General features: G+C 38.1%; 1 protein-coding gene across 7 annotated transcripts in view; it reads left to right on the top strand.

Annotated features, from left to right (window-relative positions):
- Positions 1–24,441, top strand: part of HORMAD2 (HORMA domain containing 2) — a 57,279-nt gene that overhangs the window by 7,522 nt on the left and 25,316 nt on the right. For 4 of the 7 annotated variants that reach the window (XR_001362768.1, XM_014542520.1, XM_014542519.1 and 1 more), the window contains exons 3-10: positions 509–650; positions 4,258–4,321; positions 5,572–5,608; positions 7,809–7,829; positions 8,756–8,782; positions 13,925–13,992; positions 17,214–17,365; positions 17,531–17,784. Coding sequence is in view for 6 of the 7 variants with exons in the window: in XM_014542520.1 (XP_014398006.1) it covers positions 509–650; positions 4,258–4,321; positions 5,572–5,608; positions 7,809–7,829; positions 8,756–8,782; positions 13,925–13,992; positions 17,214–17,365; positions 17,531–17,784 (765 nt within the window). In the remaining variant the exon portion in view is untranslated. The remainder of the gene's footprint in view (positions 1–508; positions 651–4,257; positions 4,322–5,571; positions 5,609–7,808; positions 7,830–8,755; positions 8,783–13,924; positions 13,993–17,213; positions 17,366–17,530; positions 17,785–24,441) is intronic. The other 3 variants (XM_014542521.1, XM_014542522.1, XM_014542525.1) reach the window with 3 other exon arrangements.

Genomic DNA, 24,441 nt, shown 5'->3' on the forward strand with positions numbered 1-24,441 from the left:
TGCATGCCATGCCAGCTATTACACAATTACCCCAAAGAACCTTAATTTTTCAGGAGTCATGGATACAAAGATCAAAATACACAAAATGCACATTCACACCACATATACACCTAATTCTCCTTGAGCTTCAGTGTTGCTTACTTCTACTACAGCTTAATATTCTTCAAACAATTATTTTACTCACTCACCAGATCAAATTTGCTGACTTTCCATTGATTACAAAATAAAGCATAAATTCCTTAGCCTCGCTTTTACAATCCGTTTCAATTTCTCCCCAAAGTTGTTGTTATACATGCAAGAGTAATCATTTCAGCCCTGGCTGTGTTGCTAAGTGGTTAGAGTGTCGGCCCAAGCACAGAAGGATCATTGACCAGTTGCCTCCTGCAAACCAGGTTCGTGCCCTTGACCAGGAATTGAACCCCGATCCATCAGTGCTCGGGCCGATGCTTTCACCACTGCGCACACAGGCCAGGGTGAATACTCATCTTTTTCATCGTTTTTTTTCCAGGGACCAATTTTCCCATCCCAAATTTGTGATCAGGAAGAGTCACTGACAATGGTGAAGAAACTTTTTGCTACTTCTGTCTCATGTATAACATATTTAAGGGGCCTGTTTCCAGAAAGCTCTTATGGAAACCGCCATTTGGAAGGTAAAGTTGAACTAAATGGTTACTTTGGCTATTCTATCCCTTTTCTCTATTTGGCAGGAGTAAAGCTTTAATTTCTCACCGAGTGTGCCGAGTCCAAGTCATAGGCCATAAGAACAATTTGCTAATTAATTTTCCATTTTAATTTGACTATGCTTAGTGGTTTTACTTATAGGAACTATTAGTTCCTGGCCAGATACCAAATGACAGACTAAGGAGAAAAGAAATCTATATGGGTAAGCCCAATAAATCTAAACTGGACCTATCAAAGCAGCAGCCAAATCAAAATCTATTTGGATGCTATGGATTTGCATCCAATTCAATTTGTTCTTTGAATTGTACTTTGGCATTGAGAGCCAGGTGAAAACTCTTCTTCCTAGTAACATATATGTAAATATGCTGTAAAATGCATATTCATGCCAAAACCATTTGTTGATTAGCATGTATATTTAAACAATTATTATTCTAATCGGCTTTGGTCCTTTCTCAATGCCAGGCCTTCAACTTGCCTTCCTCTTGTTTCTTTTTTATTTGTATTTTTAAGATTTGATTTGCGAGAGAAGAAGGGAGAGAGAAAGAGAAACATTGATTTGTTCCATTTAATTATGCATTCATTGGTTGATACTTGTATGTGCCCTGATCCAACCCACAACCTTGGCATATTGGGATGACGCTCTAACCAAATGAGCTACCTGGCCAGGGCCTTTTTATTTCTGGTGTCCTCAAACTTATGATCTCCTTTTCTTACATTACAAGCTGTTTGGGGCTCCTCTTCTTCTGTTGAATTTTTAGAAAATGTACCCAGGACTCCTCAATTTTTCAAAATCTTATTATTTGTTTAAAAAGCTGGATTATGATAACCATTCAGAAAATCTTGCTGGTTTGTTACTAAAGTAGGAACTACCATTTGAAAAATAAATAGGTGCGGTCTTCCTCTTGGGAGCACACACACCTTTATTCCCTCTCAGGCCTGCATCCTAACTTTTCTCTCCTAAACTCTAAGGGTCTCCATGAGACTTGCAACCAGGGGAGCAGCAGGCAGTAGCAGCTCATGCCAGCTTGCCCCCTGAACCTGTCTCCGAGACCCCTTCTCTCTGACTTTCCAGCGAGCTAACAGCAGCTCATTTCTATAACATTTCTAGAGAGCCAAAGCCACCCCCCCACACACGCTCTCTCCTGCTGCTGCTTCTATCCTAAGTCCTTCCTTGTTAGACTGTCCCCAGCTTTAATAAACATACTCTCAAAATTAAGAAATAAAAAAGTAAATAAATATGGAGAGCTACAAGTGTCCTTGTAACATTTTTTAAAAATCTAACTTTACTTTCAATTTCTCATATCTGTACTTAATTATAACCTTAGCCTCATTTCAATTTAATTTTCTTAAACATTTGACTCTCTACATGAGCATCAGTGAAATATGTATGCTATAAACACAAAAGCAAGATATTTATAATTATTATGATAGCCTCATTTGCATTAGGTCCTTTTTTGGTTTATTGGATATAAATCTGTAATAATGAATATGTTTATAAATAGCACATAGTTATAGTTTCTCCTTTTGTTTGGAACATAGAATTGGAAAAAGACATGCTTTGGGTAGTTAATGGTTAAAAAGCAAAATTCACCCAAGTAAATTTGAGGATCTAATCGGCTCTATTTAGCAATTTATAAATTGTGCAGCATCCCATCCAGCAACCAGAAGGGTCCTCTGAGGGGCTGTACAAAGTGAAAGCTTTGAATAGGAAGAAGGGTAGAGCAAGGAAGCTATTAACAAACAAAAGAATGGATTCTTTGTGGGCCAGGACACCTTTTCTTTAGAAGATAACGGGCAGGGTTTTGGTTATACAGATTGGCTCTTCTTTCTGTAAAGGAAGGAGGGGGCCATAGGGACAGATGTACCTTACTGGTGCTTGACCAGAAAATTCCATGCTGGTTAAGATGATATTTCTGGGAGAGATTGAAACTTCAGTTAGATCTTGTATTCAATCTAGGTTTGGTGTCATGGGCTTTTAGCAGATTGAACTTCATTTTGGGCCTGTGTTCTTTTTTTCTTTAATATAATTAAACACTTGTGTGCTAGTTACTGCCCCTAGGCATGGGGGTCGGGGTGGGGAGTGGGTAATACCATTCCTATAGCTTTATTTTTTTGTGACAGTTTTTGTGGAAGTTATATGTCTCCCTCTCAAAGTTTGTACTTCAAGTAGCATATATCATAAAAATGCTCAATACTCCTATGTCACTCTCTTTCTTTGTAATCTTTAAATGTTTTAACAACATGGAATAATTTTAATATTCCTCAGTAGAGATAGAAGTGACATAATTTTTAGAATAAGAAAACAATATGAAAAGGTGAAGTGACTTATTCAAAGTCATACATGAATCAGTGATTGAGTTTGGACTTACGTGAACTAAAGATTTTTAATACAATTTTCTGTCCTCTCTATGTCATAAGAAAGTACAAACCCCAAAGAAGGAGAAAAAATAAATACAAAATAAATTTTAAAAAAGAGAAAGAAAAAAGAAGTGACTTGAGATTGAAGTGTATGTTTTAAATTGGTTAATGGAGATGGTCTCAATACTACCTGATTATTTAGAATTCAACAGAAGCAAAGAAGTGATACAAATTGATTTTGCAGCCAATTCATTTGTGCAACTGTTGGGAATGAAAATTTTTTCTTCTACCCTTCTAGATTCCTTGAATTGTCTAGTAATTAATTTGACATAAGGTTAACACAAGAAAAACAAATTTAATTTTGTATATACAGGAGCCCCGTACAAATATGAGAGCAAAGGCAAGTCAGGCAATTAAGATGTATATGCCATTCTGAGCTAAGCAATGGGATAAGGGCCAGGGAGTTTCAAAGAGAAGGAGGGCAGTTCACAGGAAGATAAGAGGAGCAGGTGTTTGGTAATCAGATGTTCTCCCTGTTAATGCAGATTAGCAAGTCTATCAGATAAAATGTTATCTCTGGTAATAGCTCTCTTTCTGGGCCAGGTCCCCTATCTAAATACTTTTAATCAGTTAATGGAAAGGTAAAAGTTTACCTTGAGTCAGCTGGGTCTTCCATTTTTTTAAATACCAGTATGTCTTCTTTTAAATTGATTTCCGAGAGGAAGGGAGAGGGAGAGATAGAAACATCAATGATGAGAGAGAATCATTGATCGCTTCCTCCTGCACACCCCCTATTGGGGACTGAGCCCGTAACCTGGGCACGTGCCCTGACCAGGAATCCAACCATGATCTCCTGGTTCATAGGTTGATGCTCAACCACTAGGCCACACTGGCCGGGCGAGTCAGCTGGGTCTTGATTGCTATTCGCTTCAAATAATCCACATGCTCAAGTGGCACATTTGGGAGTAATATTCGGCTCCCCTTCACTATATTGTGTAAGGATAGACTAAACTAGAATCAAAATCAGAACGAAGCTAATTATCAACATAGGATTTATTTTTAGATATTTACTAGTAGAGAGTCCAAATATTTTTATAAGCTATAAAAACTAAGTTTTATAAATAAAATAGTTAAAGGAAATACCTTTATTTAGAATGGACAATTTTAGTCCAACGGTCATTTAGTAGATGAAAATAGACTGTGTTTCTATTTTTGTAGACCTCAATTTAAAAATCCTCCGAGAAGATGAAAATTCTCCTGGGTCAGTGCATATTGTTAAATGGTAAGTAATTGAAATTTTGCAAAAGTTGAATATTATTTTTATCATGGCTGAAATCACCCATAAGACTTTATTTGGTAACATCATTTCTTTCTTTTTTTAAGACGTTCACAAACTTTATTTTGACCACATTTCACATTTTAGATTTAAACCCTTAGGGTCAATATCTTGCTGCCAGAGATTTTAGAGGAAATGTGATGAACAATTTGGTAGGCAGATGGTTCCAACAACAAGGATTTTGCAAATAAATTAACTTCTAGTTTTGGCAAACAGAAATTATGACTAAAAAGACAGGAAAATGCCAGCATTTACAGAAATCATACTGTACAACATTCATGGGTATTGTTTACTGAGAGTCTTCAGTGGGCCAAGTTCTAGGGCATAAGATTTTACATCATGATTTTATTTATATCTCAAAACAACTTTATGAAGTATGTATTAATTGTTTAGTTGAATAGAAAATGCTGTAGTTTGTAAATTACACAATTTATGTACCAGTAAGAAAGAAAAAAAGATGTTGCTAATGAAACCAAGACACACCACCAGTTATAAGATACATCCTGATATTAGAGATGATAAAATATGAAAGAATGTGCATCTTCACTCTGGTGAGATATGTTATAATCCCCATATTACAGACGAGGAAACAGACTTCATGAGGCTCAATTGCTGAACATCACACAGGTAGCAAGTGGTACACCCAGGGCTCACATCGGGGTAGTCTGACTTGAAGCCCACGCGTGTAGCTATTTATTTCATGGAGTGTGTCTCCATCTGTGTTCATACTGCATTAAGTGAAACTAAATGTCTCTTTGTTGTGGTGGTGGTAACAGTTCTTTAAAATAATTTCTTCCTTTTTAAAATAATTTTCTACAAATTTGTAATAATCAATGTAATTTGAAGATACTGACTTAGTGTTATTTTTGAAGTCAATAGACTTGTATAAAGAAAGAAAAATATCAATCAATGTTTGATTACTTGTGATAGCATGCCAGTGTCCTAAACAGTATGGAAACCAACATGAAAAATAAGATGTAATTCTGTACCCTAAAATTGCTTACCTATTATTTATAAAGTTCTATTAACATAGTGAAAGGTATTGGGAGTTTTAAAAATTTATTAAATGGGAAAGGCAACTAAATGATTATCAATTTAATGTACTTCAAAGCAAAACATATAAATCATTTCTGTATTTGGAATTTTTTTGGCTTTGAATCTAGTCTGAATTGACATCAACATTTATTTCTTGACAGGATTCGAGGTTGTTTTGACGCTTTGGAAAGGGGATACGTAAGAATGTTTTAACATTTACTCAAAGACTCATCTTTTATCCCTTAAAAAAAAGATTAGCCTTTATTTTGTTGTGTTTAATGTTGTACCAGTGCCTGCATTTGTATTCATGAACCAAGTTTCTTTTTATTTTAAGTTTTTGCTGTCCCATTGATGTCTCATTTACATCAATTAGAAATGAAACCCTCATTTTTCTCTTTTACATACTCATATCTTTTGACCACAGACTTTCCTCTGAAGTCACTGGAAGAGACCCACAGGATGTGGGAGAGGGGAGACAAGAATCTGGCATTCAGCAAATTGAGCGTGTTCAAAATAGTGGCGATTCAGTTTGCAGATATGAAAGGGAAAAATGGACTTGAACAATTCATTTTTATTCTGTGTTGGTTATTTTGGTAACTATGTTTGGTGTATATATATAATCTGTTCCCTCAAAATAAGTACTGTAGCTCAAATTTTTTAGAAATGCAGCTTAAATTTTAAGTGCATTAGATCTTTCTTGCTGCCCAAGACAGCTACAAAGGGTGTAATAATGAGAGGCTCTAGTCCTAGCTAAAGAGACAAAATATATAAAAATGAAATGTCTATTGCTGCTTTCTCCCCTTTTCTCCATCTGTGTCCTCTTTTCACTCTCTCTCAGTTTGTATTTCTTGAAGAAATCTTGAAGTGATCTGCAAGGCCTGTGTGATCTAATCTCCATCTGCTTTTGCAGGGCATCACTCTCACCATTGCTCACTATGTTCCTGCCACATAACACATCTAGAATCTGCCAAGTGCCTTTTACCTTTCTACATATTGTTCCCTTTTGCCTGGGAAATTATCTTTCCTACCCAACATCCTTTACCTGGCTAACTCCAGTACCCTTCAGGTCTCAGCCTAAATATTTACTTCCCGGGGAGGCATTTTCTGACACTTCTCTTCCCCCCGTCTACATTGTTCTCAAACATCTTGTGCTATTTCTATATAGCAAATAATACAATTGACACCTATCTCTGTGATATTTTTTGTTTAATATTTTCTTCCCTGCTGGTCTGCAAGTTCTGTGATCTGGGTCATGTCTTTTTTTTTTTTTTTTTTTTATTTTTGTGTGATATTTTTTGTTTAATATTTTCCTCCCTGCTGGTCTGCAAGTTCTGTGATCCGGGTCATGTCTTTTTTTTTTTTTTTTTAATCTTCACCGAGGATATTGATTTTTGGAGAGAGAGAGGGAGGGAGAAAGGGAGGGAGAGAGAGAGAGAAACATTGATGTCAAAGAGAAACGTCGATCAGTTGCCTCCCATAAGTGCCCAGACCTGGGATCAAACCTGCAACCTAGGTATGTACCCTGCAAAGAGAAACATCAATCAGTTGCCTCCCATAAGTGCAGACCTGGGATCAAACCTGCAACCTAGGTATGTAACCTGACTGGAATTGAACCCACAATCTTTTGGTGTATGGGACAATGCTCCAACCAACTGAGCCACTGGCCAGGGCTGGGGCCATGTCTATTTTTGAATGAATAAACTTTTCATTAAATAATTAATATACAGTTGAGTTGCACTGTGTAGTCTTAAAATCAATTGTATGCAGTAACCAAAATAGCCACACAGTGTCACTAAAGTTTTAGTCCTTTGGGTGAAATAGGTGAGTAATTTACTATGAAATTGTGGTCCTGAAATTTTGTCATTTGTATTCTAGTTTTAAAATTTTTATGATAGGCTTTATTATATCTCTATCTGTATATCTATATATTCAAGCAGAGAAAATCTGTTTATAGTAATACATAGATGTAGGGAGAGCAAAGGTTTTATAGATTTATGTCAGGCTTAAAACTTTTTAGTTTAGTTGATTTGTTTCAAAAGGCACTTTTTAAAAAAATACTTGTGGTACATTTAATTTTTAGTAATAACAAATTATTTTCATATCTTTTACCTCCCAAACTATAATATAACTTATAGAGAATAATGATAATTATTTTCTTTTTCTTTCTTTCTTTCTTTTTTTTTTTTTTAAATCCCTCCTCTTCCCAGCATAACCCTGGGTATGTAATAGGCACTCACTGAGTGAATAAATAATTAGGATCCCTTTTGTTCTGAATAATATTTTTTTCAACTCAAAACTTTGGACCTCTCTGAAATAATATTTTAATTAGCCTTTAATGAATATAATAGCAACATAGGTGCAAGTATATAAAATATAATAACTTTTTTTTTTCTTGAAGCTACACATGGCAATACTTACGGTAAGTATACATTTAAAGACCAAGCCTCTGCCTCTACTTCATTGTCTTTTGGCAAGTGAAACATTAAAACAGTACTTTCCTCTGCTTTCTTGAATTTCTTTATCTGTCCTATGACATTTTGGAATTTTTAAAAAATAGAATTTGTGATGTTTTAATAAAATATCACAAACTATTTCTTTAGCATATTGTAATACATGGGAAAATATAGGATTACCAACTGCTTCATCTATTGGCTATCAGGATTTTATTTTTTGAGTTTACAGATTGAAGTTTTGTAGAGTTTTCTGAAGTTTTACCTATTTCTGGGTATAGCATGGTGAATGTTATTAAGATATAAAGAAAATGAGATATCATTGAGAGTCTTAGATATATTATTTATTTAAAAATTGTAAACCATGAAAATTATTTAGAATTTATTTGTAACTCAGTCACAAATCATAACCAGTAATCATAAATGCCTGGTTATCAATTTTCTTATAGTCAGTGTTTACAGAATACTCTAAAGGCTATATTTACAAAATGAGCTTATTCTAGCTCTAGCTTGAACTATGTATCTTAAGATCTATCTATCTATCTATCTATCTAGCTAGCTATCTATCTATTTCTGTACTCAATATAGCACAAATTGAACTCTTCATATAGAACAGGGGTCCTCAAACTTTTTAAACAGGGGGCCAGTTCACTGTCCCTCAGACCGTTGGAGGGCCGGACTATAGTTTAAAAAAAAACTATGAACAAATTCCTATGCACACTGCACATATCTTATTTTGAAGTAAAAAAACAAAACGGGAACAAATACAATATTTGTATTTGCATGTGGCCCGCGGGCTGTGTAGTTTGAGGACCCCTGATATAGAACATGTATTCTGTGAGGAGTAATCTAGTATCTTTCAGAAATTAAGTGCTGTTTATTTTTCCTTAAACAGCTTTACCCAAATCCCAAGGAACCTGAGGTAAGAACACACATAGAGATGGGTAGTATATGTACATTATATTTAAATATGTTTACCTACATTGAGGCCATAGATTATGTTACTGGGTTGTCATATGAGCAAAGTAACTTGTAGTGAGCTCTTTCAGTGTTTTATTGTAAATTTCACCAATTCTTTATTATGAGATTTTAAAAACTACTTACGGGCATTGAAAAATAAGCGTGGAGTAGAACTGAGCCTGTTCCCTAACATGTTAACATTAAGAATCTCTGCTTGTATAAACACCATATTTTATTACTTATTTTAACTGATTCTGAATCCTTTTTGTTTGTGGCCTTTTGGAAGATATGGCATAATTGTAAACTTTTTTTTCCCAACTAAATTCTCCCCTTTTTGACCTATTCCTAGATTTTCAGAGCTTTACCTCTCTCTTTCTTTCTCTAAATTTCTTCCCTCTGCTGACTGAGTTCTACTCATCCTCAAGGCCAACTTACCTCCAAATATTTCATGAAAGCCTTGTTGCCTCTTCTGTTCACACTAATTTCTTTCTTCTCTAAATTCCTTTTTCATCAGTACCCCACAATTTAACACTCTCAGTTGATTCATGTAGATTACTTTATCTTCCCAACCAGATTGTGACTTCTTGAGATCAAGATTGAATTCTTGTTTTCTCTCTCCCAAAGGGGATATTACAGTCTTGGGCACGTAATAGTTACATGTGCTGCTTTGAATGGAAACTGGCGGTGGCATAGACATGGAGGGAGAAGCCTTTCATTCTTCTCATTCTCTTTACTTTCCTCCTATCTTTCCTTCCGGTTCCTATACCTTTTCTTTGCTTTCCATTTCCTTCTCTAAGCCAATGGGTTTAGCCTAATTAGTGGCATTCAAGACTAAGTTAAGCATTTTTAGTCTTCAAAATCCTTTCTTGGCAAGATCATAAATAAGTGTTTGAACAAGGTGGAAGAAAACTGGTACATACAGGCGGGTAACAATTCTTTAATGCCAAAGTACCTCTGGGTCTTTGTCTCTTGTGTAACTTCAAAATGCTTTTTCCCCTTCTAGCTCTAATGGGAAGTTTCCCAAACTAAACCCTCCTGCTAAATTGTTAATAAATTGGTCACTTCCCTAGCGCGGTAAATTACTATGTTTTCTTATGCACACACAACTTCAACTCTGAAATCGGTGGTTTTGAGGTAGTGAACTGCTAAGCAAATTGGGCTTAACTACAGAAAAATCCTACAGAGAGAGGAGAGCTATTAAATGAGCTTTGTTACACGCAATATATATAACAGGGAATTAGGAAACAAAGGCTTATTATATGATAAATTCTGAGATACCATTTATGAGCCTGAAAAAAAAATTTGAATGCTTCCAGACTCTTCATTATTGGCATTTATCTGATATCGTGCCATGTTTCCTGACTCATATCCATAGAACTGTATCCTCCACTACGCAAAACTGCACCTACAGTACCAATATTAATGTTTACCTGAAGTGAAAATACATTTTACCCACGGATTAAACTTTGCAGCACACCTGTGAAGAGTCTGTCACGGTCCGCAACTGAGAACCAGTGTCTTAAGTAAAGGATGCTTACCCGGTCCAGAGGCCAACAAGAGTTTGAGCCACACACAAAGTTGCTGTGCTTGTGCACTTGACGTTTTGAGATGAACTGACAAAAGTAACTAAAGTAAAAAAAAAAAAAAAAAAAGTAAAGTAGTAAAGAGGGGTAATGTAGCTTTTCTGCAGACACACACTACAAAATGTGTGGAGGGTATTAATAAGTGTAAGCCAAAACGTAAATATGTTAAGGAAAGATTTATACAACTCAATGTATAATAGGCCCCTAAAGAATTACTATATGAATATTGTGAGGATACAAATCAAATGTTTTCATTCTCAAATTATCTCAGACAACAGATAGCACAACTGAGTAAAAGTTGTATATTCTCAGTTTTGCTAAACAATCTGTTTATAGAAAGGTCATAAAGGATCTGTTCTTGGTACAATTTAAAATATGAGCGATAGCTCAGAGCTTCAAAGCTGGAGTTGGCTGGGAAACATGGGCAGGCAGGAGGAATAGGCATTGTTTGCGTGACAGGGCAATTACACTCAGCGGCAGCGAAGAGACAACGACACCATGTAACGGGCCTGTCTGAAGTGAAGCTGTTGCTGCAGGCACTCCAGTTTCACATTCCTCTCCTACTGTCAGTGCTCCCTCAGTCATCTTGGGCGATTGGTTCCAGGACCCCGGTGGATGCCAAAATCTGCAGATGCTCAAGTTGTGATATAAAGTGTGTGGTATTTGCATATAACCTACGCACATCCTCCCGAATACTTTAAGTCATCTGTAGATTACTTGTAGTACCTAATACAATGAAGTGCTCTGTAAATAATTGTTATGCTGTATTGTTTAGGGAATAATGACAAGGAAAAAAGTCTGTACATGTTCAGAACAGATACAACCCTCATAGGCCTAACTACATAGTGCACGTCAGCAGCCACGTGGCATATTTTTTTTCCAAATATTTTTTTAACTTTTTTTATTTTTAATCTTCAGGCAAGGATATTTTTTTCCATTTAGGGAGGGATAGAAGGAGAAGGAGAGAGAGAAATAGAGAAAGAGAGAAAGAGAGGAACATCGATGTGAGAGAGACACATTGATTGGTTGCCTTCAGGCCAGGGATCGAACCTGCAACTGAGGTACATTCCCTTGATTGGAATCAAACCCATGACCCTTTAGTGCTCGGGCTGATGCTCTAACCACTAGCCAGGGCCTAAATATTTTTGATCCTTGCTTTGTTGAATCTGAAGATGTGGAACCCGTAGATCTGACTGTACTCACAAAGCAGCCTTCTGAACTTGGTTGGATTTTTCAACTCTTGCTAGAAAAATGTTTTTTTTTTCTTTTAAAATTATCTCCATTAAAAATCAGTGTTCTTCAAGTTTAAGCAGATGAGCTAATTTCTCTAGGACCTGTTCACTTGTGATTAATGGGATAGCAAATCTATGTATATAAAAGACTAAACGACCATTCGACTATCCAGCCCAGGGGTCCTCAAATTTTTTAAATAGGGGGCCAGTTCACTGTCCCTCAGACCGTTGGAGGGCTGGACTATAGTTTAAAAAAAAACTATGAACAAATTCCTATGCACACTGCACATATCTTATTTTGAAGTAAAAAAACAAAACGGGAACAAATACAATATTTGTATTTGCATGTGGCCTGCGGGCCGTAGTTTGAGGACCCCTGATCCAGTCGATAGCTATGATGTGCACTGACCACCAGGAGGCAGATGCTCAATGCAGGAGCTGCCGAGCTGCAGTGACTTGGCAGTGGCGGTTCTTGAGTGATGCACCCTGGAACCAGAGAGGAGGGACCCCGATTCCGGGGTGCATCACCCGAGAACTGCCCTCTCGCAATCTGGGACCCCTTGGGGGATGTCAGAGAGCCAGTTTTGGCCCGATCCCCACAGGCCAGGCCAAGGGACCCCACCTACCAGAGGGACTGCGCTCACTCTTCAGACGCCCTTCGAGCCGTGGCACCACCCCAGGTGCATCTGGTTGGGAGGGATCATGGGAGGTTGGCTCCAGGGCGTGTCCGGCCCGTCTCGCCCAGTCCCGCTCACTGACCACCTTCTAATTAATTTCCTTCCAATGTGCACGAATCTGTGCACTAGTCTTATAATAAAGAAAAGTAACGAGCATTGAGACTTTTTCTGATCAACCTAACATCCTCATTCCCACATTTCCACGGAACAAATAGATAAATGAAGGGTATATTTTATGTTCTGACTTAAACTCACATCTTTTTCCTGTCTTTAATACCTCCTCCAGCTCCGTGGACACACTAGTATATCTGGGCCAAATGTTTGCTTCAACTACTAGACAATTATTATATTTTAATTGGAGTATATCTCTCATGAGGAAATTTGCCCTTCTTTATTTCTAGCTTTCTTAACAATGAGGGGAGAAGATAGCAATAGTACCTAGTTTTAAGTGCAGGATAAACAAAAACAAGACCTGAAATCATAGATCCTAATTTCTTTTCTATTTTTTCCAGTTTTCCTGTTGCCATTCTAGTCTTCTCTGAATTACTGCAGTAGCCTCTTATTTAAAACCCTTGAATGGACTTGTGTTCACTTATAATAAAATCTAAACCCCTTACTGTGACTGACAGGCCCCCAAATCTCTACAACCTCATCTCCTGTACTCTCCCCCTTGTTCACTCATTGCCAGCCTCTTGGCCTCCTCTCTGAACCTGGGAGAGGCTTTCTTTCTTACTTCAGAGCCTTTGTATTGCTGTTCCCTCTGCCTTGGAATACCCCATTGTCCCCTCTTTTTACCCAAGACTCAGCTCAAGCAGGGACCTTTTCTGTCATGTTCACCACGGTGACTCCAGTGCCTGACACAAAGTTCAGTAAATATCTGTTACATGAATAAATGGTTTCTCAACCGGTTCCACTGTCATTTACTTATGCTGGTCACGTACTTGACTCTGTGCCTTAGTTTTTCCAGCTTTAAAATGGTAACAATTGCCCTAGCCGGTTTGGCTCAGTGGCTAGAGCATCAGCCCGCGAACTGAAGGGTCCTGGGTTTAATTCCATTCAAGGCCACTTACCTCAGTTGCAGGCTCAATCCCCGGCCCTGGTTGGGGCATGTGGGGGAGGCAACCAATGGATGTGTCTCTCTCACATCAATGTTTCTCTCTCTCTGTCTCTCCCCCTCCCTTCCACTCTCTCTTAAAAAAAAATCAGGAGAAAAATCTTTATCTCTATATCTGCAAAGATTATTCCTGAATAATGTAATGCTGTGAAACAAACAGGTAAGTAGGAAGTATAGTAGATACGAAATGAAAATGTTCCTTATCTATTATCAGATAAGATTCTGGATTTCTTTTTAAATTTATTTTTCAATTACAGTTTACATTTGATATTATTTTGTATTAGTTTGAGGTGTGTAGCTTAGTGGTTAGACAATCATATACTTTACAAAGTGTTCCCCCTGATATTTCCAGTCCCCACCTGGTACAGTACATAGTTATTACAATATTATTGACTACATTTCCTATGTTGTACTTCACATCCCCTTGACTGTTTTGTAACTACCAAAGGATTTCTTTTTTAAAGTAATTTATTTCTCTGTTTCCTTTGATGTTTCTAGAAAGTGACTGAGATATACCAGTTCAAATTCAAATACACAAATGAAGGAATCACTATGGATTTTGACAGGTAGAATCTAATTGTTTAATGAACACGAGAAATAGATATGATTGGGGTAAACATAAGCCTCTTGAGGCCACAGATGGGCCTTATGCTTCCTTTCTAACTCTCCTCTCCCAGGAACCCTCCAAAGAACACCAGCACTGCTATAAAGAGAATCGTGTAATTGCTGACATTTCTGGTGGAAATAGGGGCGTCCTCTGCTTCCCTCTTTTTCTCATAGGTGGTGTTAGCAGGCTCTAAAGCAGTTATGCTTAAGTGGTTAAGAGTTCCAATTCCCAAGGCAGAAGGCTGTAGCTTGGAACCCCAGCTCTGACAGTTCTGGTTATATAACTTTGGACAAATTACTCAACCTCCCTAAATATTAGTATGCACAGTGGAGTTGATAATACAGTATCTACTTCATATGGTTGTTATGATTAGTTATAATGCATATATTAAGCTGTGCCCATGTCTGGCACATAATAAACACTCAGTGAATGGTACCTGGTGGTGGTGGTGGTAGTGGTGATAGTGGTCCCTGAAGGCAATGGTGGTTGGTAGACAGCACAGCAGTAGAAATTATGTTAATGAGGCCGTCTACATGGTGCTGACGGAAGAGCTCCAAAGGCTCTATCTTCCCACTAAACCGAAATGTCTCATTGCTATGCCAAGATACGGTCCTCTCTGCCTCTGAACCTGGGGTAGATGGAACCACTGAACGATTTGCTTATAGACACATCACTGTCATCTGCTGACCTCAGTATGTCATACACAAATAATTTTCTACGTATGTCTTAGGATGGGAAAGACTGGGAAGCACTGTATTTTCCTAGCACGTCTCGAATCCCAAGTTTTTAGATATACTAACAGGTTAAATAGCAAAGACAAGGCCATTTGCTTCCGAAGGTCCTCTGTGCAGATGGAGATGTTTTAGTAAGGAGCCACGTTTATTGTCTTTACTTTCTTCCCAGGAGCTTTTGGGTTTAGAAAGAGCCAAAATTTGCTGATGAGATGAATGAAATGGAGGGGAGGATGATGGGAAAAGCACGCGGGACAGAGGACTCCGTGCCAAGGGGATGAGTTTCCCTGAACGGAATGACTCTAAAGAGAAATGTGGCCTCATTCTCAGTTTTCTGCTATTAGCTCTGTTTCATAATTTATTGCAAGTTTGAGGATGTCTCTCCAAGATTCACTTCCTTAATTATTTTCTCATTTGTAAGACTTACAGACGGCACTAGGATGTGAAGAGGAAGTAAGTTCTAGGAATGAGAATGAGAATATAACCCTCATTAGCTAACATTTGTATGGCACTTCACAGATTGGTCAGTACTTTTCATACATGTTCTCTCACACAAAACAGTTGCCTTTATCCTCTAAAATTCAAATGTATGAACTAGTGACAACCAGAGAAATCTCTCTCTCTTTTTTTTTTTAATCCTCACCCAAGGATATTTTTCCATTGATTTTTAGAGAGAGTGGAAGAGAGAGGGAAAGCAGAGAGAAATATCATATGAGTGAAACATCGATTGGTTGCCTCCGGACCAAGTACTGGGCTGGGGAGGAGCCTGCAATCGAGGTATGTGCCCTTGACTGGAAATTGAACCCAGAACCCTTCAGTCTGCAGGCCAATGCTCTACCCACTGAGCCATACCAGCTAGGGCGAGAAATTTCTTTTGTTATGAAGGCATGTATGTCAAGAGGTGAGCAGTAAAACAAATGGCCAAATCTTTCAGCTACTAAGAAGGAGAGACGGTAATACATATTACTGATTTCCTAGAAACCAAAGGTAGACATTTGTTTAAATAATCACCATATAAAATTACCGATCACCTCTTCCATGGTAAAGATAATTTGCCTTTTAAAAGAGTGCAGGGGAGTCTTGAATATGATTTTATGTGAATATGACGTATACTGAAGAAACCCATGAGCTAAATGGCTATCTCTGGTTACCTATTTCAAATTGGTTAAATCCTGGTAGACAAAACTGAAGGTTATTCGGAACTGAAACAGGAACAAATGTATTTACTTAACAATGTTTGTTTTAGGAATTCTCACTGCCTCCAATAGTTCAATTACTGAGGATTATTTTTCAGTATTGAGTGCTTACTATGTGAGCGGTAGTGTGCAAATATATTACAGTCATACTTCTTCCTGGAAACTACTCAAATGTGAAACGAATTGGGGAAGAAAATTCTTAGGAAAAAGAAAATGTTAGAATTGGAAAGTAATTTTGTCCAACTTGTTCATTCATTCCTTAATTCAACAAATATTTATTGTTTACTTACTGTAGCTGGGCGCCAAACTTAGTACTGTGGAGAGGAAAGGTGTAGAATTCATAGTCTAGAGGGGGACATACACACAGCTATAAACAAGGGTGAGGTACGGGATTATCAGGGAAGACTTCCTTGAGGAGGTGACACATGGCTAGGTATTCAAGAATGACTTCGGGAGAGTCAGGAAGAGAAGTGGGAAAAGCACGGGAAAGCGAAGTGCAAATGCACGTGGATAAGTAACTGGATAGTGATTGCAAATGAAGGTGGAGGTGAGGGCCTGGCTGGTCATGAAAGGCGTTGTACGCCATTCTCGAATTTGGTTGAAAGGTGATGGATGTAATAGAAGAATTTTAAGCAAGCGAGCGACATCAGCAGATTTTTCTATTAGCAATATTATTCCAGCAGTGGTGTGGAAAACTTTTTCAGTATGGACAAGACAAAAGCAGGAAGAATAGTCATTATCATAATCCATGTAAGAGTGAGGAGGGGATACCTCTGAGAGATAACAGATGATAGAAAGGCCCAGAGTTGATGACCGATTTTATACTAGAAAAGGTGTAGAAATGTGTGTAAGCTTATCTTATAAATGAGCTGACTGACCTAGCGTGTCCATGTGACTTGACTGAGGTTAGTCAGCTCATAGCAGCAGAGCCAGTATTAGCTGTCAAGTCTCCTCATTCCAAATTCATTGTTCTCACTATTATAGCATGTGGCCATTTTTAAATCAAATTTTAAAAAATCAGGTCATATTTAAAATACCTCAAGGGAACTTGCTATAAAGAAGTCCTTTGTATATACATTGTAAAAAATACAACCTCTCCTCTAATTTACATTCTAAAAGAAGTCACAAGAGTGTCCTGATGTTTAATTCTTTTTATTTGATCTTATAGTAAAAAGTTTTGTTCTTTTTAAAGATATTTTTGATATTGTAAATGACTGAAAAGTATGCTGGTTTTTTTTTTAATGTGGTTATAGCAGTAATACGAGCACTGAAAGTGGGACAAAGAGGGGACATATGAAGAAAGCCAGCATTCTACTACTCCGTAAATTGTATATCCTGATGCAGAACCTTGGACCCCTTCCTAATGATGTTGTACTTACTATGAAACTCCACTACTACAGTGCAGGTAGGTGTAGACCTCTAGTCAAATTCCTTCCGAAGCGTTGAAGTAACATTTTATGTAAATAGAAGGATTTTGCAAGCATCAGAAAAGTATCTCTGTTGCTACACATGAAAGATGAACCTGGTTTGTTCTGTTGAAACTCAGTTTTCTTCACTCTTTATTTTGCAGTGACCCCCGATTATTACCAGCCCCCTGGGTTTAAACATGGGGTAAACTCACACGTCCTGCTGTTCGAGGGGGAGCCCGTAAACCTGCAAGTGGGAGTGGTCTCGACTGGCTTTCACAGCATGAAGCTCAAAGTCATCACGGAAGCCACCAGAGTGTCTGATTTGGAGGATAACCTCTTCCAGGAGAACAGCGTCACCGAGCTTGCCCATCAGGGTCTGGACGGCGATGAGGAAGAAGAGGGAAGCAACAACCAAGTAAGGCAAAGCTTTAGGGAGCCTCCATGCTTCAGTGAAACAGCTGGCACAGTTACTATGCAGGTCAGATCACAGTAGCAGGGTCTAATGGAGTGCGCCAGGTATAAACACTGAAACAGTAACAGGGTCTAATGGAGTGTGCCAGGTATAAAAGCTGGGTAGTTTTGTTACAGTTTTTACACCTGGCACATCCATTAGACCCTAACCTTAAGGAGTGTTTATTCTAAAAAAAAAAAAGTACTATCTTCAAAAAAAAGTACTATCTTGGTTATATAAAATTGTCCACAACTAGGAGGAGAAAAAGACTTTCCAGTATACTTCTTTTATAAAAGATACCCATGAATTTAGAAAATTTTGGATTTTCTATCTTTCATTTATAAGTAATAAACATTCAAAAGGAGTCCAGAGGCTTTGCTAGAAGTAAATGAGTTTTATTTAAGGGTCTTAGAATTTGCAAACTGAAAACAAAGCTAGGCAGAAACTCAGAAGTGTTCCAGAGAGAATCATCGATCCATTGTCTCCTGCACGCCCCCTACTGGGGATCTAGCCCACAACCTGGGCATGTACCCTGACCAGGAATCAAACCATGACCTCCTGGTTCATGGGTTGACGCTCAGCCACTGAGCCGCACCAGCCAGGCCCTTAACATTTTTTAATCCAAGTATAATATACATGCAGAAAATACGTCATCATGATATAGCTCAATAAATATTAACAAAATGAACATCAGGGCTGATGTAAAGGTGAGGCAAACAAGGTGAGAGTGAGTGTCTCCTTACATTTTGCTTCCTAGGTATCCTGTTGGCCTCACCCTTGCCACAGCCCTATGGAGTAAACATGTTAAATCAGCACCTAGATTAAGAAACAAAATACCAGTAGCCCCCCAGAAAACCCAGTCGTATTTTGTAGTCGCTGTTCCACTCAACAAAAATATCTCTATCCTGACTTCTTTTTTGTTGTTGTTGTTAATCATCACCCAAGGATATTTTTCCATTGATTTTTGGTGAAAGGGAGAGGGAGAAGGAGAGAGAGAAACATCAATGTGAGAGAGACACGTTGATTGGGTGCCTCCCCAACATACCCCAACCAGGTCCAGGGATCAAGCCTGCAACTGAGGCATGTGCCCTTGGCCAGAATTGAACCCAAGACCCTTCAGTCCATGGTCCAACGCTCTATCCACTGAACCAAACCAGCTAGGGCTATCCTGACTTCTATTAGCATAGATTAGTTTCTCTTGTTTTTATTTTACAGATGTAGAACCATAGAGTATGAACCACTCAACATTATGTTGTGATATTTATCCACAGTTCTGCATATTGTTATAGGGCATTCTCACTTTCCATCTAGTTGATGGGCATTTGTGTAATTTCCTATTTTTTACTATCTATATACTATATAAAAGTCTAAGCGACCATGCAATCGGTAGCTATGATGCGCATTGACCACCAGGGGGCAGACACTCCGCCTGGTAGGTTAACTTACTGCTGGAGTCTGGCCGATCTGGGTGACACTGGTCGGACACGCCCTGGAGCCCTCCCACGATCTCTCCCTGGCCACGACTGTGCACTGGTGGGGTCCCTCAGCCTGGCTTGTGCCCTCTCACAATCCGGGACCTTTTGGGGGATGTCCACAGGCCAGGCCGAGGGACCCCACTAGTACATGAATCCATGCACTGGGCCTCTAGTTAGGAATAGTACTTCTGAACATTCTGCACAGGTTTTTTAGTGAAATATGTACACATTTCTGGTAGGAATATAATTGCTAGGAGTAGAATTTCTGGGTCAAAGGGTACATGTACATTTAGCCTTTAATAGGTACTACAAAACAATTTCCAAAGTGGTTGTGCCAATTCACACTTCCATCAGCAATATATGAGAGTTGTGGTTGCTCTACATCCTCACCAGCCCTTGGCATTTTCCATCTTTTTAATTTTAACCATTCTGGTGGGTGTGTAGTAGTATGTCATTGTGGTTTTAATGTGCATTTCCCTGCTGACTAATGAACTGAGCACCCTTTCATATGTTTATTGGCCATGTTGGATATCTTTTTTTTGTGAAGTGTCTTTTCAGGGTTTGTCATTTTTTTCTGTTGAGTTCTTTTGGGTTGTGTTGCATTCTTATTGATTTTTAGGAGGTCTGCTTATACATATCAATATATATAAAAGCCTAATATGCTAAGTGTCAGACTGTTCTACTGTTTGGTCGCTATGATGTGAACTGACCACCAGGGGGCAGATGCTCTGACTGGTAGGTTAGCTTGCTGCTGGGGTCTGGCCTATCGGAACTGGGCCGGACACGTCCTGGAGCCAACCTCCCGTGGTCCCTCCCCAGCCTCTAAAATATTTCTTCTAATTAATTTTCTTTCAATGTGCACGAATCCATGCACCGGGCCTCTAATATATATATTTTCTACATATAGGTCCTTTGTCAAATGCATGTATTATAAATACCTCTTTAGTGTTTCTTATAAGGCAGGTATTGAATTAATAAATTCTTTCAGGTTTTATTAATTTGGAAATGTTTTTATTTTATCTTTGTTTTTTAAAGATAGCTTTGCTCTCCCTGGCCAGTTTGGCTCAGTGGATAGAGTGTTAGCCTTTAGACTGAAGGTCCCGGGTTCAATTCTGATCAAGGACACCTGTCTTGGTTGCAAGCTCCATCCCTGGTCAGAGTGCATTTGGGAGGCAACCAATTGATACGTCTCTCACGTTGTTTCTCTCTCTGTCTCTCCACTTCTACTCTCTTCTAAAAGTCAATGAAAAAAAATCCTCAGGTGAGGATTAACAACAATAAAAATTGAAGATAGATTTGCTTGATACAGGATTCTTATTTGACAGTTTTTCCTTGAACACTTTGAATATGTTATCCTACTGCCTAATTGGTCTCCATTGTTTCTGCTGAGAAGTCAGTCTTATAGGGTTCCCTTGTAAGTGACGAGTTGTTTTCTCTTGTTCCTTTTAAGATTTTCATGTTGTCTTTGGCTTTTAGCATTTTTACTATGGTGTGTCTGTGTGTGGATCTCTTTGTATTTATCTTACTTGTAGTTCATTGAGCTTCCTGGATGTAAAGGTTAATGTTTTCAATAAATTTGGATGGTTTTAGTCATGGTTTATTTAAATATTTCTTTCTCACCTTTCTCTCCTTCTGGTTCTTCCATTATGTGTGTGTTCCCCATTTCTTTGAGGGTCTTGTCATTTTTCTTCATTCTCTTTCTCTCTGGTTTTTGGATTGCATAATCTCTATTAATCTGTCTTCAAATTTGCTAATCTTTCTCCTGCCAATTCAAATCCACTGCTGAAGCTCTCTAATAAAATTTTCAGTTTTGCACCTTTAGTTCCAGAATTTCCACTTGGTACTTTTTATAATTTGCATCTCTTTATTGGATGTGACATTGTTGTCATACCTTCCTTTGTTTCTTTAAAGATGATTTTCCTTAAATCTTTGGTCATGTATATGATGTATACTTTGAAGCCTTTGTGTGTTAAATTTGATATCTGGTTGCTCTCACAGGCATTATGTGTTACCTGCTTATTTTTATAGTGTATGGGTCATACCTTCCTATTTCTTTGCATGTCTTATAATATTTTGTTGCAAACTTGACATTTTAGATCATATAGCAACTATGGTTATGGTTCTTTTTTCACCTCTCGGACTTGTTATTGTTAATATTTCTTTATTTGTTTAGTGAGTGGCTGATTATTTTAGTGAAATATACTTTTCCCCTGTAGTATTAAGCCTCTGAAGTTGCTACTCAGGTAGTGCAGCCTTGGATATGCCCACAGTCATCTTGGGATGATGATGATTTAATCAGGGCTTTCTTTGACTGTCTCTTTCCATGACCACACCCAGCTGTTAAATTAAACTAATTGCTGGTGATTATTTTCAACAGTGTTCCAGGCATAAATTTCTCTAGAGACTAGTCCAATCAAATTTGTGCTCCTTGAAGGGATGGTTCCTTAGGTTAGTGTTTGAGATTTGTTCTGTCCTCATGTGGGCTCCTCCCAGCTGCTTCTATTCCTGATTATCTCTCGCAATTAGCCAAGTTATAGTTCAGCCTATATTTCCAATGACCTCTCAAATTTTTCAACACAACCTCCATTGTATTTGAGAGTGCCCTTTGCCTTGAATTTCTTTCATGCTCTTGCAAATAAGTCACTTTCCTAGGGAAACGTTTAGGAGTGACCTCTTTGATGTCCCACTTCTACCCCCTGGTAAAATCTCTAAGCTATAGCCCCAGAGCTGGGGGTGGGGACAATGGCAAGCATCTCTCAGAGTAAAATTTCTGATTTAGGAACTGAGTATTAGCTAAAGAGGAACATTAGCTTCAGGTCTTCTCTGCTTGATCCTCCCAGCATGGAACCACTGTCTTATAAACCAGGGAAAGGTGATTGGTGCCTTCGCGCTCTCAGAAGTACTTCACCCAAAGTAGAGCATTAGTCTCATCTTGGGGGCTGGGTGGAAGATGGAAACCCATAATTCCTGGCTATACTGACACAGAATTTATCCTCAGCAACCATAGCTAGGGCCAGGATGAGAAATGCTGACGTCTGTCCCTCTCATAAATAGAGCCTTCTTAATGTGAGTTGGGGGAGAGGGAGCTGGGAGTTCTTGGCTACACCAGTCTGGAGTTGAGTGGAGTGGAATCTCACTGAGCCAGGAGAATGGAGGGAGTGATTTTGGTTCAAATACTACAGATTTTTGTTGTTCTTGCCAAATTTTTGTAATTTTTTTTTTTTTTTTGCATAGAGTTTTCTTCTTTTGCTGTATGTCCTTGGGACCATTTCAGAGACTTTATGTTTTTAAAAATAGTTTTCACCAGTTTTTTTCTGGGAAACAGGTCTATGAAACTCCTTAGACTGATGTGCTGTAAGTTTATCTTTTATACAACATCCTTGCAAAGCAAACTATAGTGAAAGAAAATAGATCAGTAGGTTTCAGGGCTGAGTGTGAGGTTTGACTACAAAGGGGCATAGTGGAGTTTTGGGGGTTGATGAAACGTGTGTGTGTGTGTGTGTGTGTGTGTGTACATTTGTGAGAACTGTATACTAAAATATTATTTTTTTTACTGTGTGTGAGTTATACTTAAGCAAAACAAATGTGATAAAGCTGTGCTCAAGGATTTAAATAAAAACATGAATGAGCCGAAACCGGTTTGGCTCAGTGGATAGAGCGTCGACCTGCGGACTGAAAGGTCCCAGGTTTGATTCCAGTCATGGGCATGTACCTTGGTTGCGGGCACATCCCCAGTAGGAGATGTGCAGGAGGTAGCTGATCGATGTTTCTCTCTCATCGATGTTTCTAACTCTCTGTCTCTCTCCCTTCCTCTCTGTAAAAAATCAATAAAATGTATTTAAAAAAAAAAAACATGAATGAATATAATAATGAGATAAATGGAAAGTGTTAAAAATTGGGGGCGGGGGGTGGAGGCAAATAGACTATAGAGCAGCCGTGGGCAAACTACGGCCCGCGGCCGGATCCAGCCCATTTGAAATGAATAAAACTGAAAAAAAAAAAGACCGTACCCTTTTATGTAATGATGTTTACTTTGAATTTATATTAGTTCACACAAACACTCCATCCATGCTTTTGTTCCGGCCCTCCAGTCCAGTTTAAGAACCCATTGTGGCCCTCGAGTCAAAAAGGTTGCCCACCCCTGCTATAGCGCTTAACATACTTAACATATCTGAAATTTTAAAGTATTATTAGGTGGGATTAACAGCAGATTAGAGGCTATAAAAAATAGATCACTGAACTTGTAGAGCAATAGAAAATATCCAAATTGAACTATCAATCATTTTGACATTATTACCCTAATAAAACAATCCAAAAACTACAGAATACATATTCTTTTCAAGTGTTTGTAGAACACTCATCAAGTTAGACCATATTCTGGGTCATAAAACAAGTTTCAGTAAATCTGAAACCAAAAGGAGAATATTAAGAATACCAATAAAACTGGTCAACCCCTAGCTAGACTGGTTGAGAAATTAAGAGAGAAGACACAATTGCCAGTATCAGGCATGGGAAACAGGATATTGCCACAAATTCCACAGACATTAAGAACAAAATAAAGGACTATTGTGAAAACTGTATTCTGATAAGTTTGACAACTTAGTTGAAATAGACACTTTCCTTGAAAGACAAAAATTAGCAAACTGACATTTGTAGAAATAAACTTAATAATCCTATATTGGTTCAAGGAATTGAATTTATAACAAACCCTTCACATAAAGGAAGCTCCAGGAACGATGGTTTCACTGGTGAATTTTATCAAACAAGGAAGAAGTAAGGCTAATATTAAATGAACTCTTTAAGAATATAGAAGAGAAGACTTCACAGCTCATTTTATGAGACCAGCATTATCCTGATACTAAAGCCAGACAAAAACATTATAAGAAAAGAAAACTATGGGCCAACCAATATCCCTAATAACTGTAACTGCAAATGTCTTTAATAAAATATTAGCAAATCAATCTATGGAAAGGATAATACGTGACTAGATGGGGGTTATTGCAGGAATACAAGGTTGGTTTAAGATTTAAAAATCAATCAATGTAACTCACCATATTGCCAGAATAAAGGAGGAAAAGCACACGATTACCTCCAAAGATGCAGAAAAAGCATTTGACAAAATTCAACATCCATTTGTAATTTAAAA

This window comes from Myotis brandtii, unplaced genomic scaffold, assembly GCF_000412655.1.
Source record: "Myotis brandtii unplaced genomic scaffold, ASM41265v1 scaffold303, whole genome shotgun sequence".
Taxonomy (NCBI): domain Eukaryota; kingdom Metazoa; phylum Chordata; class Mammalia; order Chiroptera; family Vespertilionidae; genus Myotis; species Myotis brandtii.